At 38.6% G+C, this 18,257-nt stretch overlaps 1 protein-coding gene across 2 annotated transcripts in view; it reads left to right on the plus strand.

The window, feature by feature from the left end:
* Positions 1–17,932, plus strand: part of cdh5 (cadherin 5) — a 51,729-nt gene extending 33,797 nt beyond the window's left edge. For both annotated transcript variants that reach the window (XM_041790323.1, XM_041790324.1), the window contains exons 13-16: positions 4,600–4,730; positions 4,920–5,034; positions 14,011–14,143; positions 15,879–17,932. In XM_041790323.1, coding sequence (XP_041646257.1) covers positions 4,600–4,730; positions 4,920–5,034; positions 14,011–14,143; positions 15,879–16,266 — 767 coding nt within the window. In that variant the 3' untranslated portion in view covers positions 16,267–17,932. The remainder of the gene's footprint in view (positions 1–4,599; positions 4,731–4,919; positions 5,035–14,010; positions 14,144–15,878) is intronic.
* Positions 17,933–18,257: the final 325 nt, after the last annotated feature.

Below are 18,257 nucleotides of genomic sequence, written 5' to 3' on the forward strand. Positions count from 1 at the left end.
GAGGAGGAAAGATCAGAGCAAACAAAGTCAGACAAAGGAGTGTTTTAAAAAAGGAAATGAGACAAGAAAAAGGAAGCAAAAAACATGGACAACAAATGGGAGAGGAGGTTAAACACTGAAAGAAAGCAGAAAGAACAGAAGATAAGGGAATAAGAAGAAATGAGGATATGGAGGAGGAGATGAGACAAGGACATGACAGAAGAGGGGAAGATGACATCAAAAAACACGAATGCTTGAATAAAATATTCAAAAGAAAGGGGTAAGAGAAGGAGCAGAGAAATTAAGAGAAGAGGAAAAATAGATTCTATCGACAGACGAGGAAGTCAAAGAAAGAGGAGTTGTTTGATAAGTGCTGTTTGTCTGTGTAAACCTCTGCCCTCCCTTGTGGATCAGGTCCGTGCCCCCCTCCATGGAAAACCTGACATCACTTAACACACAGACTGCAAACACTCACACATACATGCAACAAGAGCTGCAAAGTGAGGGCTCTTAAAATATTCATTGACTACCAGCTCTTTAAAACTTGCAAAAACAAAAAAAACATGCTCTTCATTATGGAATCCTGAAACTCACACACAGACACACATTTCAACAGTCAGTGTAGCTGCACAGAGAAGTGACAGGATATGGTGTCAGGACCAGGCGGCTACATGAACCTCACTGCATTAATACCAGACAGACAAGAGAGAGGAGGAGGAGGAAGACAAAAGGATAGAGAGAGAGGGAGTGTAATGAGATGCATGAGGAGAGAAATGGAGAGAACAAACGAAAAAAGAGAAAGAGAGAGAGAAAGGACAGTGAGAAAGAGACATAAATCCAGAGAGACAATATAGACATGAATTCAGACGACGGAGGAGCGGGAGATGAAGGGAGGACAGAAGCTGTTTTCATCTTTTATTCAGTTAGTTAAGGCTTCATCTGTATCCATGTCCTCCCACACACGCTCACATACACCTTCAGTGACTGCATGTTGTCTCAGAAAACCTGATCCCAGTGTTGGTTGTATAAACTGAATTTGGGTGTCAGACGCTTTGAACCTGAATCACTGGAAACAACTTTCTCACTTTCTTCCAGCAGTATCTTTCCATGTAATTAGTTTATGAATAGGAATTGGAATATCGTCCTTGAATATTGTTTTTTTTTTTTTTTTGTCGTTACAAATAAGTTAATGAGCAAGCTGATTGGCACCTTGCCAGTCTGCTCCACTATATGGGCAAAAATTTGTGGACGCCAGTCATTATGTCTATCTGAGCTTTTTTTGGACTTCTTCAGTCGTACACACTAGAGGCAGGAACTTTCCTTTTCAACACAATTAAATCCTAAACTGGATTTATACTGTTGGCCATGATCCATTTCACTAAAAATTCATTAAAATATTGAACAATTCACTCCATTTCAGTTCTATGTAGGGTGCACTGATGCATGGGGTTTAACATCACTTAGGCCAATATTGACTCTTTTGGCAACATTAGCCATCTGCAAATGATGTGGGCATGAACAAAGTCAGTACCAGATTATCATCTGTGGTGTCATATCAGTTTTAATTTTGGTACAGCTGATTCAGAGAATTCTGACTTGTTTTGTGATCAAAGATGAGAGAAAATGTTGGCATAGTGGGAGTCTTACAACAAAAGAAGTAATGAAAAAGGGCCATCAACTAAATTGTTGTTTTCAGCATCATATCTGCATCAGCCCAGATTTTACAATCTCCAATTCTATCAGATGCAAACTTTTTTGCTCCAAAAGTTAAGAAAAGGCGAACAAGGTTGCTTTGATTTGTCTTTGAGTTTGTTATATGTAAAAGAGACAACATACTAGGCTTACTGTGCCTATATATTTTAACGTTATGTTGGTGAACTTAAGTGTAAATCACTTACAGAGGCCCAGGTGTCTCACTTTGATGGTTACTTGGGGAACAACTGTTGAAATCTGTTTATAAATCTGTGCCCTTCTGTACCCCTCAATTGAAATCCTTGAACAGCCAACACAGTTTTTTTAAAAATTTCATCAGGAAGAACAAATGAAGGACAATTTAACAGACAAAGGAGAAATGGAAATACACAGTTATGGAGCTGTGTGTGTCTGCTCTTACAAGAAAATTGTAAATTTAAATAATACTGAAAAGACATATATTAGTCTTTCATTATTTCTGTTTTAGTAAATATTCCATTTACACATATGTCAGGCATTTTTTTTCTCCACTCACTCTGTAACTGACAGTTGGTGTTTGTGTTGGTTCTTAAACTGATATCTGAATATTATGAGATGCTGTCTGTATAATATCATGTCATTGGTGTCCATTTTAATTATGTCACAAATTCAATCAGCAATGTTAAGGTTACATGCTCCAGGTCTAAACAGGCTGTGAGTGATTGTCCTCCAGGATTTCCCTATATTTTGCTGCTTTCATTTTGCCCTCTTCCTTTACAAGTCTTCCAGGGCCAGCTGCTGAGAAGCATCCCCACAGCATGATGCTGCTACCACCATGCTTCACAGTGGGGATGGTGTGTTTGTGCAGCGTTTGGTGTCTACTAAACATAGCTTCTGTTCTGAAGGCCAAAAAGCACCATGTTGGTCAAAGAACTTTCTTCTACTTGACCATGGAGTGTCCCGCATGCCTTTTGGCAAACTCTAGTAAAGATTTAATATGAGTTTTCTTCACCAGTGGCTTTCTGTTTACCACTTTCTCATAAAGCTTTGACTGGTGAGGAACCTGGGCAAAAGTTGGTCTATGCAGTTTCAGATGCTGAAGTTTGTAACTCATTCAGAGTAGTCTTGGTGGTCTCTCTCACTAGTCTCCTTCTTGCATAGTCACTCAGTTTATAAGGATGGCCTGATCTAGCCGGATTAATGTGCCTTATTCCTTCCATTTCTTGGATTTACTGAAATCCGAGGAATATTTAATGCCTTGGAATTTTTTGTATCCATTCCCTGACTTTTACTTTTCAAGAACCTTTTCTATAAGTTGCTTGGAGTGCTCTTTTGTCTCCATGGTGTAATGGTAGCCAGGAATATTGATCAACCAGGGACTTGACCTTCACTTAACTTAGATTGTTGCCTTGTCACTAATTGTGAGACTACTAGCATCAGTTGGCTGGACCTCTTTTGAATTAGGTCAGTCACTTTGAAGGGGGTGAATATTTATGAGGTTTATTTTACCTTACATATTTTTGTTTAACTGACATTACTTTGTAGATGTCTGTTTTCACTTTGACATCAAAAGGTTTTTTTTTTTTTTTTTTTTTAATTTTGGTGTCAAAAAGCCAAGATATATTGGCCATGATCAATTGACAAAATCAATGAAAGGGTAAAACATACCAGGAGGTGAACAGGTTCATAGGCACTGTAGCTATTTGAATTGAATAACAGGTGTTAAACCACACCACTGATAAATGTGGATAAACTGTAGTGCTGTTACTTCCCAACACTGAAAACATCTTTAATTCTTTTAGAAAGGCTTTCACAAGATCCTTTTCTGTGTTAATTTTTGCCCAGTTGGCCGCAACAGCACTTGTTTTTACTCCGCTTGTGTGTGGTCTTTTCATTGTGTGGTTTAACTGTTGTGGCTTCTAAACACTTCCACTTTAAAGTTACACTCTGATGATCCAGTAGGGCAGAAATATCTCAAAATAACCTGTGCAAAAAGTAGCACTTTTGTGAGTATCGTCAGCCTTGAGGATCACACTCTAGGGCCCCTTTACGGTGGAGTCAGAGTTAATGTGGAAAAATGTGAGTTTCGAGTGATTAACTGTGTCCCTTTTCTAACGGCCCTTATTCAAAGTGCAAATGTCAGCATGTTGTTTTGGTTTAAACTTGCCCTTAAATCAGAGCTATATGGCATGTATCTTTGTCTGAGACTACAGAGTGTGTAATGGTATGTTGGAGTGTTTGTGAGGGCCTTTCCTGCCATTGTGTTCTTTGCTGGTTCTTCAGCGGTGGGATATTATGAAGAAAGGCTCTCCCCAGATGTCTCAGCAGGAAACGTCTGCCTGCCAGGGGGTTTGACTAATGATTGTATTGTTGGTCGGGACTACTCTCTGCTCAATGTGTTTTACTTCTTTATTATTTCTATTTTTGGCTTTATTTGCTCCAATCCCTTTTGGTGCTCTTGGACTTTTAGCTCATCTGTTTTGACTCTTGACTTTAAAACCAGTCTGCCCACCAACTAACTCAATGGCACTGAAAAGGTTAGAGTCAATATCATCCTTTCAACTACTGGATGTATTTTTTGTTAACCTTTCCTGAAATTGTGCGCATATAGGATATCAAGATGTCAGGTTTTAAGGGGCTGTCATTATCTATAATCCTAAATGACTTAAATCCTAAATGCATCAAACTGACATAATCAAAAGTGATCTGTCTGCCTTTATGTAGCGGCTGCTTTTATATCTATCAGTGTAGCAGACGCTTGCTTTATAAATAGACTTTAAAGACTCTATATACTGAGCTGAAGAACAGATCTGCATTACACAGAAGAGTTGTGATGAGTCAGACAAATTAGGCATGGGTTTTAAAAAAAATGTGAGGTAAATTCACGTTGTGAAGGTGGTTGTAGTATTTTGTACACTAAAGATGTGTATTCATATGTGTGTTTTTTAGACAGCACAGCAGACATCATGGTAAAACAAGGGCCGTTTAGCCTGGATGACCCCAAGGATTACAGCGTGGATGTGCGCATCAGTGACGGAGGACGACCTATTCAGACCAGCATCACAAAGCTGGCAATCAAGGTCCGTTTGCATTTTTTGTGTGTTGGTTGTGTTGAGAAGTTACTAAAACAAACAGAAGTGTATTTATACATTGAAAGTCACATAAACTTATGTGTTTTGCTTAGCTGGATGGATGAAAAGTAACTGAACATTGCATTTTGACTTAGTTCATTTAATTGATGTAATGATGATTTGTATGTCCTATTGTAGTCGTGTCGGTGTGACGCCAGGAGGATTCCTACACAGTGTAAAGCTGGTGCTCGGAGAATGGGAGTCAGCGTTCATGCTCTGATAGCCATCCTGCTCTGTATACTGACTATACTGGGTAAGTTAAAGCTCTTGTTTTCTTTAAGTCTCTGTATTCAATCCCTCATTAGCTTATCACTGATTTTTCTGAAAGATTACATTTTAGGGAGTTTCATGTATTGGCAGAGACCATATCTTCTTCTTTTTCATGATCTATCTCTTTAGCTTCTTTTTATATTAAGGAGAACCTTAAAAGGAAATTAAAGGTTTTACATCAAAGTCTGGGTATCATGGGATTGGAGACAAGTGCAAATGTGGAAAAAAAAAAAAGCTGAAAAGAGGCATAGAGGGAGGTGTTTTGTAGATCAGTGAATTACCTCAAGTGATGTCAAACAAGTCAGTGTCGGTAAAAGTAATCTACAAATAATAATATGGCCCTAAAAAATGCAACTAGCTATTGTCATGTCTGAGATTGTTTTTTTAACCTCTTGATTGGCTAAAGTTTAATTGGCTGTTTCCATGTTTTTGCGGTTGTTGTTATTGGTGGTGGTGGTGCATCCTTAAAGGCTTACTAGACAATCTCCAGAGCAGATTCCCAAACCAAATGAAATACTCTCTTTGGACACATCTCCTTCATCCCTCAGCTCACCTTCCCCACCTATCTCCATACTCGCCTGCCCTTCCCTTCCTGATTCACCAGCAAGTTTCCATGACACAGAGAGAGGCAGAAAAATACAGATAAGCATATGAAAACAGGATTCTGTGATCAATTTCAAGCTTTGAAAGTTTGTTATGCTTGTCTTTTTAGGCAAAAGAAAGTATTTTCTTGGGTTTTGAAAAGCTTTTGGTTCTTCAGTCTCATCTTATGACTCTGTGCCAGTATGCTTTTAGAAACAGCATATTTGAATGGATAGCAATTTTTCTTTTCCACCATGAGATGGCAGGGCTTATGGTTGGAAAGGGAAAGGTTGATGTAAAAAAAGGCAAACAAACAAAAAACACATGAATCATACTTGAAACTCATAGAAAAACATGAAAAAGCATAAGGAAGGGCTGCTTCATCAGTGTGAACACTGAGCTGTTAACAACAAACCAGAAGGCAGTTCAGCATCACTCTCTTATTAAGCCATTAATCAATAAAACGTTTACACAAAGTATATTTTATTAATGCCACCCAGGAGTAAAGATTGTTGCATATTGAGTCTGGATAGATCGGGCTGTAACAAACAAAGAGCCAGTGGGTTGGAGAATATATTCATTAAAATTACATTCTGCTGTCACAGAATAATTATGCATTGGGCCGTTTTTGACTCTCTGTCATTACAGAATTGCATAGCATTGGTCTTTTATAGAGACAGAGGAGTTGCATTTCAGCATCATTTTAACATTTTCTAGGTCCACTTTTTTGTTAGAGTGGTCTGGCTGCAGGTCATACATCTCTGACAGCCACTCTGACAGACCGTTCATCTGAGACACCGTATATCTCAGAAAGGAAGAACCATGATTTTCTGGTACACCTATTTCCAGTACTAGATTTGTTTTTTTTTGTTGTTGTTTTTTTTTTAAACTGAGCTTTATTTATTAACAAAGTAAAGCTAGCATAGCTATGTAGATAATGTATCTTCATAGCTTACATTGCTGCTTTTTGAGCTTAGCTTTAGCTCCATTAGCTACTTAGCTCTGTTGCTAAGTTAGCTTTAGCAACAAACCTTTTAGCAAATGTAGTTTAAACGTAGATACGCAGCTTACATAGCTGCTTTGTGAGCTTAGCTTTACCTACGTTACTTATGTAGCTCCATTATCTACATAAGAATGTATGTTCTCCGTTAGAATGTTTTCATAGAGGAGAAGCTCTTTGTCCTTTTAGCAGACTTTTTACTTTGCTTTATTAAACATTTTGTAATGAGGTTGTGCAGGTCGGGTTTTTACGTTTAACTTTTGGTATCCTAACCCTTACCTTAACCTCTACCCTAAATCTGAGTGAAAGTTGAATCTGATTTTATTTCAAAAGTTTTAGCGTATATTTCCATTCTGAGATAAACGGCATCAGATGTACAGTCTGCAGCCAGACTGTCTTGCTTTTTTTGTGGTTTTTATGGTTTCCTCAAACAACCAGCTCCTAATCTCTGTTTGAAGCTAAAGCTATTAGCCAATACAAGCATAACTATTTGAGTCCAGTCATCACTGCACCCTTAAGCTGAGCTCCTTTTTTCTAGCCTGTCTATCATACCAGCTCCTTTAAAGTGGAAAGGACAATGAACTTTTTTTTATGTGAAGGATCACTTCTGGGATTCCAAGTAGTATCTATGTGAGGTGCTTTTTAAGAGGATGTGTTCAGATGTACAAAGGACAAGGAAAAACTCCATGGCACTGTCTGTAAGCAATTAAAATGCCTTAATTTCCCCAGCATGGTCACATAGACCTAAAAAACACACAACCAGTTCCAGTATCTCATTTTTATCAGAGATCCAAACAAGCAGATGATAGGAATGTTCCACTTGGGCATAGCATTGTGGCCATAACACAGATTTTAATTGGTTTTCATTTGTCCACTGAAAATCTTTAAAAAATATTCCTTGTTCATTTTCTCAACAGCCTTGTTCATTTCATCTGGATTCTGAAAGTGGGGTTTGAGAGAACAGACTTTGAAGTTATTTTTTTGGAGATGAAAGACAGAAGTTTGCTGGAAGAAAACAAATCTGCATCATAATCAAACACAAGTGAATTCCTAACAAGCAGAAAAGTGAAATGCATCTCTTCTTGGCCTGCTTATTTGTTTGGAGAAGATAATGAATGGGCATTAGTTAAATCTTCATAGTTAGAATTAGGGATAGACAGCAGAATGAATGTTGAAATGGATTTTTACTTCAAGTCTTGGTTCTTTCACAGTTTGTTAACAAACAGGTGCAAACAACCTGCAGACTTTTTAATCTCTGACAGGATTTCATGAAGGTGGCATCAATGATGGATATAAAAATGCCAGCACTGAGTGATTGGGGCATGTGCACAGACTCACTTGCCCTTGCTGTGCAATAAATAAGGTTTGTGTTTTGTGGGGAACAGTTCCCCTCCCTTTGTTGTTGGTTTTATGAATAATGCAGCGGCGGATGTGGAAATAATGCCTGCGGTTGTGAGCTCAATATTCTCTTTGATACCTTCGCCCCCTGCCTCTTTTTTTTCTGGTGAAAAAAGAGACACTTGTCATGTTGGATGAGAGGCACGCCGGAGATAGTTGGCCAAACAAGAGGGGTGAGAAGTGCTGAGAAAGAAAAAAGGCAAAGAGACGAAGACTTAAAGATTAAGAGAGGATGGAGGTGGAGTGACAGATGGAAAAAAACTTATATCTAGACTTAGATATGGGAGGTGGAGGGGGTGAAACAGATGCAGACAGACGAGAGGGAGACAGAGTGACGAGGCGAGACAGAAAGAGGTTAAAGAGAGATCCTGAAGTGGAGAATTGTGGGAAAAGCAGCAGAAGAATCAGAGTGGTAATGAGGAGAGTTTATCAGCTCTTTAGGTGCCGTCTGCTTATCAAACACCACCAAACACTCAACCTATTAACTATTAATACACTCCTTCACTATCGCGCCTTTACCCCTCCATTTTTGCCTTCATCTCTCTCTTCCTCCCTCTCTCCCCCTCTGGGTCTCTCTCCCTCTCTCTCTGCCTCCCTCTCTTCCCCCTTTATCAAATACCCCCCCTCTCCCAAACGCAGGCTAGATTAACTATTTAATGCACTTGTCATTATCTACCAGGGCCCAAAGCAATTTACTGCGCTCCCCATTTACCGACGCGTTTTCTCACAAGAAGTCTGGTTTGACACGCAAAAAAGGAGAATTTTCTCAGTCATTCTTGTACAAAGAAAAGGCTTCTTCTTCTCTTTTTTTTCTCCTCCTTTCTCGTCCCTCTAAGTCTGATATCTCCAGAGCTTATTAAACTGCAGAGCATGTGTTGTAAAAGATTAATCTGTTGGTTTCCCAGGCAAACTTAAATTAGTCCCGCTCACCCTCGACTAAAAGGCATGGCTAATGCCGCCCATCCACTGAGAGAGAAAGAGGTTCATATCAGGACCGAGGCTCCGGGCGTAATCTAATGTCAAATGTATCCCCTCCTCTACTCATCTGTCTCCTCTCTTCATTTCCTCTGGCCTAACTTCTCCTATTTCCTCCTCTTCCTCCTTCTATCAGTCACTGCTTCTTTTAGTTTGTTTCTCTTACTGTTTTATTCTTTTTTGTCCTTGTCATCATGCATCACCTAAATGTGAGCTAAAAGGAAAAGAAAACTTGTTTCATCATTCCAATTTTATATCAATTTAGACAACCATTAAGAACAAAAAGGCATAAATTAAAAGGAAAATCATTTGCTGTTATTATTCTTGAAGTCAAAAATTGCTCAGACTTCTCATCCTTTTTTTCAAGAGTTTGGTTTTATGAGTAAAACTCCACTTTGTACTCACTAATGTTGACAAGCACTGGATAAAATAAGTCTGGAGTTCAGTACTATCAGAATTAATTTACACATGGGGACAAAATTGTTGATACCCTTCTGTTAGAGGAAGAAAAACCCACAACTGTCACTGAAATAACTTGAAACTTACAAAAATTAATAATTGCTAAAAATGTACTGGAAATGAACAAATAAAAAACAGACATTGTTTTTAAATTGTGGTTCAACAGAATCATGTTAAAAACAACCTAATGAAATTGGCCTTGACAAAAATGTTGGCACCCCCTGAAAAAAACTGAAAATGATTTGAATATATGGATATGTTAAACTAAGGTGTGTCCTGTAATCAGCTTCACAGGTGTCTTCAGACTTATAATCGATCAGTCTGCTCATTTAAAGGGTGAAAAGTAGTCACTCTGCTGTCTGGTATCATGGTGTGTACCACACATAGACCACAGAAAGCTAAGGAGACAGTTGTCCCAGGACATTAGAAAGAAAATTGTAGACAAGCATGTTAAAAGTAAAGGCTATAACCTGCAATTTCCACATACAGGGACTGTGTCGCGATCTGCTGGTGGATTGTACTGCAGAGCAAATTGCTCTCTATCTAGTCATTCAGAGCAGTTCCACTGCCCACGCTCCAGTTCTGCACTGGTGCATCCCTGAATCGCCACTCTGGTGCGCTTCGCTGGTCTATTTTTGGCACTGGCCACTGCCAAACCATGTCAATTCCCAATTTTCAGAAAGCTCCAAACAGGAAGTCACAAACGTAGAATATCCAGTTCTTTCAAAATACAACACAATGCACAGACTCCCAATCGTAAATCATCACTATATCAACATTACGTCTCATCCTGCTGTGAGAGCAAAGGGTCACTGAGAGGTCAGTGAGTCACAGAGCTACAACGGCACCACTGACGAGGAAAAGTTAACTTTTGACGACACTTAGCCAAAGAATTTTATGAAAAAAAACACATATCCTGTAAGCAAACATTAACCTTTTTACTTCCTTATGTACTCATCCAATTGCGGAAGCATTAATATCATGGACTTATACCGGAATGGATGATAAATTACCAAATGGTAAAATAGTCCGCTGTTGATGTACCATTCCTACGTGAACTCGCAGTCCTCCCGTGATCTCTGCCCCCAGATCAGGGCACGCTGCAGGGCAGCACTTTAGTCACGCTTCAAGTGGACGAGGTAGCTCGTCTTCAGTTAGAGCAAGCCCGCAGCACTTTGGTGCACGGTGCAGTCATTGAATGCAGAAATTGCAGGTAAGACCATATCCCCTTGACTACAGTTGCACAAATTATCTAGAAGTTTGAGGTCCAAGGGACTGCAGCCAACCTCCCCGGATGTGGCCTCAAGAGGAAAATTGATGTCAAATTGAAGAGACAGACAATACGAATGGTCACCAAAAAACCCAGAACAACATCCAAAGAGATTAGAGGTGAACTCCAAGGTCAAGGTACATCAGTGTCAGTCCATCACTGTTTGAATGTTGAAAGCAAATGATAAAAAAGGGAGACAGGAATTTGCCAAAATGCATACTGACAAGCCACAAAGCTTCTTGGAGAATGTTCTTTGAACACATGAAACAAAACTGGAGTTTTTTGGCATGTCACATCAGCTCTATGTTCACAGATGCAAAAATGAAACATGAATAGAAAAGAAGACTGTACCTACTGTGAAGCATGGAGGAGGCTCCATATGTTTTGGTGCTGCTTTGCTGCATCTGGCACAGGGTGTCTTGAATCATTGCAGGGTACAATGAAATGTTAAGACTATCAAGGCATTCTGAAGTGAAATGTGCTGCCCAGTGTCAGAAAGCTTGTTCTCAGTCGCAGGTCATGGTCTCAGATCAACAGGATAATGACTCAAAACACAAAGCTAAAAAACACCCAAGAATGGCCAAGAACAAAACATTGGACTAATCTGACTTAGGCTTATGTGCTTATGGTAGAGTGGCTAGACACTCTGACATCCTATAGTACACCGCACTAACATTTTAGTCATTTTAGTGTCCTTGATGAAAAACTTTTTCATCAGAGTTTTTGTTACCAGAAATCTTTTTAGGGTGCTGGTTCAGTTCAATTAGAAGAGCAGGTGCCCATAAAGTGAGGCTATAGTCCTCAAAACACTGGTTGGAGGATTGACTCCTGGTCTCGGTGCATTTTTGGTTTAAGTCTTCTCTTTCTCCCCATTTGTCCTGTCTCCTTTCAGCTGTAATCAATCAATCAATTAATAAATCAATCAATCAATCAATAATTGTTTGTATAGTACCAATTCATAACCAAAGTTATCTCAAGACACTTTGCAAAGAGGAAAGTTCTTGACTGTACTCTGTTGTGGCCTGTAATAGACCAGTAATAGACCAGACCATAAAGACAAAACCCTACTATAAAGTTGATACCCTACTATAATAAAGACAAGCATTAATCTGAAATATTATAATAAAGTTGATACCCTACTTTAATAAAGACAAGCATTAATCAGTAATGTTATAATAAAGATGATACCCTACTATAATAAAGACAAGCATTCTCAGTAATATTATAATGAGGTTGATACCCTACCATACTAAAGACCAGCATTATCAGTAATATTATAATAAAGTTGATACCTTACCATACTAAAGACCAGCATTATCAGTAATATTATAATAAAGTTGATACCTTACCATACTAAAGACCAGCATTATCAGTAATATTATAATAAAGTTGATACCTTACCATACTAAAGACCAGCATTATCAGTAATATTATAATAAAGTTGATACCCTACCATACTAAAGACCAGCATTATCAGTAATATTATAATAAAGTTGATACCCTACCATACTAAAGACCAGCATTATCAGTAATATTATAATAAAGTTGATACCCTCCCATACTAAAGACCAGCATTATAAGTAATATTATAATAAAGTTGATACCCTACCATACTAAAGACCAGCATTATCAGTTATATTATAATAAAGTTTATCATGATAAAGACCAGCGTTAATCATCATGAGCATAGCACTAGCAGTCTTGTACTGTCCTGTCAAATAAAGGCAAAAATCTTTAGAAAGATAGACCTGTTTTTACCTATATTTGGTTTAATTTTCCTCAAAACAGGGAAAAAGTCAGTCATTCATTTTTCATCAAAGTTTTAGTCAACAAAATCAACTCTGGGTCCTTGTTAGCCATGCAGCTAAGTTTAGCTGACTCAGCCCAGTGCAGTCCTCTTTGCACAGGGATATGTTCGTGTTTACTTCTCAGACCAACTGGACATCCAGAGTTGTCACTCTTTTTCTCACATGTTGTGTTTGAACCAGACAATATTTAACAGTTATGGTTTATAGTAAGAAGTAGAGATGCTGGGGATTGAACCCAGTACCTCATACAGGTGAAGCATGCAGTCAATCACTGAGCTACATCCCCTGACAACCTTCACAGGATGAGGGGATTTCTCACTACCTCTTAGGGCTATAGATCAGTGTAAGATAGTTTGTGTGGTTGATTTCAGCTAGATTAAAGCAGAATGTCTCTTCATCGCTGCTGATCATGGTGACCAGCATTGGCACAGGAAGCAAACCGTGGTCTCTGCTGACCGATCCAATGACAATCACCTTTTTCCTCTGCTACTTCCATCTTTGCTCCAAACAGACAATACTTGAACCTCTCATGGCTGCTAAAGGTCTTTGTTACTCGAACATTTGGAGTACACTTTGGGCATTTTTTAATGACTTATTTGTTTCGGACTCTTATCCGTACATTCTTGTCTTTGCTCTCTTGCTTCCTCTCCTATTTCCCCTTTCCTCTGTGTTTCTCAATTGTTTACTTCACCATCGTTCTTCAGGTCCAACTTTTCTTTCCTTTCCTTTCTTTCTCATCTTGTTTTCTCATGCTCGTTTCCACTTCCCATCCTGTATTTACTGACTCTCTCTTCCTGTTTCGCTCTCTTCTCTCTCTTTGTTGGATATGTTTGTCTCTCGCTGAGTCGATTCATTTGAGGTTTGAATGCTCGAGGCGAACGCCTCAGACACCTTAAACCATCCACTCCTCATTTACTCCTCTCGTTCCTGCTCTGTTTTCTAGTCGCTTTCCCTCATTAGCGTTTCTCTTTCCTCACTTGTTTCCTGCCCCCATTCTTATTCTGTTGTGGTTTGTGTGGCCTAATTTTCTCTCATGTTTTTTAAGTTGTAGAAGTGTTGGTCAAGCAGGGAAAATGGCGGGATAGTCTTTCTGTCTGGGAGGTTTTTACACTTACACGTATGTTTATGTATGTCCTGAGTATATAAAATACTCGCCTTCTGTTCTTTGAGGTAGTGATGTCCTAGATTGTATTTTGGCAGCTTTAATCTTGTAAGATCAGACCTCAGAGAGGAACAAAATGAGATCTGATTAATATAATCTACTTCTTTTGATTTGCTGCAGCAGACTTTATACAGCAAAGCTCTCAATCTATTCTTTATAAAACCATGCAATTGTTTCTACTTTGTCTTAAGTTTTTGTTAAATGTAGGGAATATTGTGCCATTAAAGCCATCTGCATCTGATTAGCCTTCACTGAATGAATGTGATTTTTTTTTAAAATAAATGTTACTGTTCTTTACCTTTCAGTCATTGTGATCCTGTTTGTGATGAGGAAACGCTACCAGAAGGATTCTCTAGCCAGTATGAAGAACAGCGGGGAGATTCACGAGCAGCTCGTCACATACGATGAGGAGGGAGGAGGAGAGATGGACACTAATGGGTATGAAGATTTCTGAAACGCTAAACTCTACACCTTCTAAAAATCTAAATAAAACTGAAATGAGCTGATACGCTAGGATCGTTCTCCTCACAATCATCTCCTAAAATAACTTTTTAATACTGTGAAACAGAAAAATCAGAAGTCTAAGATGAAAAAAAATCTCATCCTTTCATCTTTGCAAGTGCTGCCAATCTATTGTTATGGAATGCTTTTTTATCATGAGAAAACTGGTTTGTGATTAAACTACTAATTAAGAGTAAAGTAAAGAAGATTTGGCTTAAAATAGCTTAAGAATCATACAGCACCTATAAAAAGTATCCACCCCCTTGGGTGTTTTACCATTGAGTTGTTGATTTTATAAATATATCATAGTCAATATAATTTGGCTTTTTTTTAAGAATTATTTTTGGGCTTTTTTCCCTTTATTGGAGAGATGGGACAGTGGATAGATTCAGAAACGGAGATGAGAGAGTGAAAGAGGCTGGACTTGGTGTTCCTTTTGCCACCCTCACATAAATCTTTGGTGAAGAACTCTGGCAACAGTTGTTTTATGCGGAGTCTCTCCATCTCAGCTGCTGAAGCTTGTAACTCCTTCAGAGTAGTCATAGGTGTCTTGGAGGATCTTGGCAGATTTACACATGTGCCATATTACCTACATTTCTTGATGTTGGATTTTACTAAGCACATTTTCTCTGAGTTGCTTGAAAGTTCAGTGCTTTGGACATATTTTTTTAATCCATCCCCTGACTTAAACTTTTCAATAACCTTTTTTCTGAGTAGCTTGGAGTGTTCTTTTGTCTACATGGTGTAATGGTAGCCAGGAGTACTGACTGACCAGTGACTGGACCTTCCAGACACAGGTGTCTGTAATACAGTCGCTTGAGACACATTCACAACACTCTGTCGATCCCCATTTCACTAATTGTGAGAGTACTTGCACCAGTTGACTGGACTTTTGTTGAATTAGGTCAGTAACTTTAAAGGGGCTGTATGTTTATACTGTCATTTATTTTGCTTGACATTTTTTCATCTAATTGACATTGCTTTGTAGAAATCTGTTTTTCACTTTGACTTCAGTTTATTTTATTTATTTTTTGTTTTTTTGAAGTTTTATTTTGTCAGAAAGCCAAATTATTCTGACCATGCTTAATTTTTAAAATCAATGAAAGGGTAAAACATCCAAGGGACAGAATACTTTTTAAAAGGCACTGTAACTGTATATTACAAGCAACTTTGTCCACATTGAACTCTAAAATATTATTTTTTTGCTGCATCTGTCAATTTCCTGACCCAGTTTACTCAAAAGAAATCATTAAAGTTTAATTTAATATGAATCTAATCTTATTCATATTTAAGTAATACTAAATCCATACATAATCCTTTACACGAGAGATGTAATCTGCACCATGAGGTCTACTGTCAAAGTGTCTTTGATGAATATCTACAGACTGACAGATGGCAGGCAGCTGAAAGTAAACTGGATTGTTTTTGACATTTCTATCCTCAACCCATTAAATATGTGCTCCATCTAGAAATTATAAATGACTTATTCAGTCTGAAAAGATGACATTTAATTCAATTTTTTATGGATATAATCAGTCATCAAATTAATTATCTTCAGTTTGTTTTATATCCTCTGACATAACAGTATTTTTATATTTTTATGTTAAATTAATCTACAACATACATGACATCACATTTTAATGAGTTAACACACAGTATCTCCTTTTTCCAGCTATGATGTCTCAATCCTTTCCTCTGCTTGCAATGATGGGTCTCTGCTCCGCCACCCGGACCGCCACCCTCACCCATCCCTCTACGCCATGGTCCAGAAAGCCCCCCAACACCACCCACAACCCACCGCCTGCAAGGGCGACATGGCCGCGATGATCGAGGTGAAGAAAGAAGAAGCAGATCACGACAGAGACGGCTTCCCATACGACACTCTGCACATCTATGGCTATGAGGGACCAGAGTCTTTAGCTGGGAGTCTTAGCTCTCTGGAAAGTTCCTCCTCTGGTTCGAATGTGGATTATGACTTCCTGAGCGACTGGGGGCCGAGATTCAGGACCCTGGCAGAGCTATATGGTGTGGATGGACCTGAGTATTACCATCAATACTGATGGAGCCCGTCTGCTGATAAGCACATAAAATGCCAAAATACACACATTCACATATTGAAAACAGCCATAGAAATACACCTACTCAGAGCCAACAGCATGCAGTAAATATCCACACATAACCAGGCTGTTAGGCTGTCCATTTTAGTCTTTGGATGAGGAGCTTCAATCAAGCAGACAACTGAGTTCTCCAAAGACTTCTTCTGCTTCTGAAAACAGAATCAGGGCGCTCTGTTTCCAGTGTTACAACAACTAACTTTTCTTATCATGTGTAACTCAAAGTGTGCTACACTTTGTAGACCCTCCCCCATCCTCACCAACAGATAAACAAAAGCCTCATCAGACTCCAGGAGGAGGCTGTATCAAGTTCAACATGTTGATTTTTTTTCCTGGAGATCCATTTTTTTTTTTGCCCTATCCATCCTAAAATCAAATGTTAGAAATATTCTTCAAGTAAAAGGAGGACTTGATGCCACTGGAGAGTGTAAGAACTAAATACATACAAAATGTGTAAGGGTTGAAAGATCCCCATGTGAGGATGCCTCACAGGTGGTGTTGCATGATTGCAAAATATTATTTTTTTCTGCAGAATATCCAAATGTTTAATCAGATAAAACTCTACTGTGACTGTAGCCAATCAGATTTTACCTGGAGTTATTGATGTGCTTACCAGTCCAGTCTGGTACCAGTCAGTTATTTAAATTCTTTGTGTCATTTTGCATCAGTTCATGTCATTTTTTTCTTTATGTATCACCCTTTTGCATCCTATTTTACTACCAGTGCAATAAATACACCAATATGGAGGGATCTTTTCAAGTTAGGCCTCTCTATGCACCTTTATCAAGCCGTGCTGATTAACTTTTCTGTCACCATTTTGGCGATGCCAGGCTAAGCCAAGCCGCACCCAGAATGGTCCTGCTCTGGAGCAGGGCCAAAGCGTAAGCCCCTCCTCCAAGTGTGCTGCAGTGTTGTTAAAGCAGTTCACAGGGTGCAAGTTTAAGGGGTGTCTTCTGTTTCTGATATCCTTCTGATGCTAAATTTTCAGTGTGAGCTTAGAAAGTTTGTTTTTGCTTTGAGAAGATGTTAAGACAATCAGACAGGAGTATTCAGATCTAACTCAAGTCCTTTGCTTTGTCAATTTTTGTCATAAAGAAATGTTAAGCCATTAGTAAAATCACATTACTCTCAGCAGGTGCAGTATAAGTGACTGTGGATGAGACTGATGAGGCCTCAAATGCTGCGTCATCAGCTCTAGATGCGCCCTCATATGGGTAGCTCAGTTGTGGTGGAAAAGCATATTCTCTGCTGCGCTGGACTGCCGGGCTGAGTCAAAGCAAGGCTTTTTTTTTTTTTTTTTTTTTTTTTTTTTTTACACAAAGATGTTTAAAAACCATGAAACTTCCTTTATTTAAAACATCAGTTTTTCATACTGTAATGGGCTCTTCTAAATATTAAGCTTGATTTTGAAATTTTAAAGTGGAAGTTTTGAATTTCTGCCCCACTGGGGATGCAAAATACTGCAAGTCAAAGCAACTTGTAATTAATTTGATCTTTTACTGTCTTTCTTCTGTTATACTGGCAGATTGTTCTAACTCTGATGATTTTTTGATATTTGACAAAAGGGGTTAAAACAAAGCAAGAAAAAGGAAAGAGAGCTCTCATTTTTGTTCTGAAGTTCATAACTAGATTTTGGGGTTGTTTTAAGACAGAAAAATTGAGACGACACAAGAGTTTAAACCCAAAGACATTTGATGTGTTTGATCAGAGCGAGATGCCAGTTGTGTTTACTCTTCAGAAAAATACTGAATCTGGCATAGAAGCCTGGGAAGCCCATCCATCTGTAATATATAGCGTGCTATTTTGTGGCATGCTCTCACTGAGTTTTGTGATGAATTTAGTCATTTTTGCAATCTTTACATGGCCAACAAAGACAAAGTTCAGGTGAGGTTCAAGAACAGTTTCTGATATTTGGCACTAGGACATTTTTTTTCCAA

Source organism: Cheilinus undulatus, linkage group 6, assembly GCF_018320785.1.
Source record: "Cheilinus undulatus linkage group 6, ASM1832078v1, whole genome shotgun sequence".
Lineage (NCBI taxonomy): Eukaryota > Metazoa > Chordata > Actinopteri > Labriformes > Labridae > Cheilinus > Cheilinus undulatus.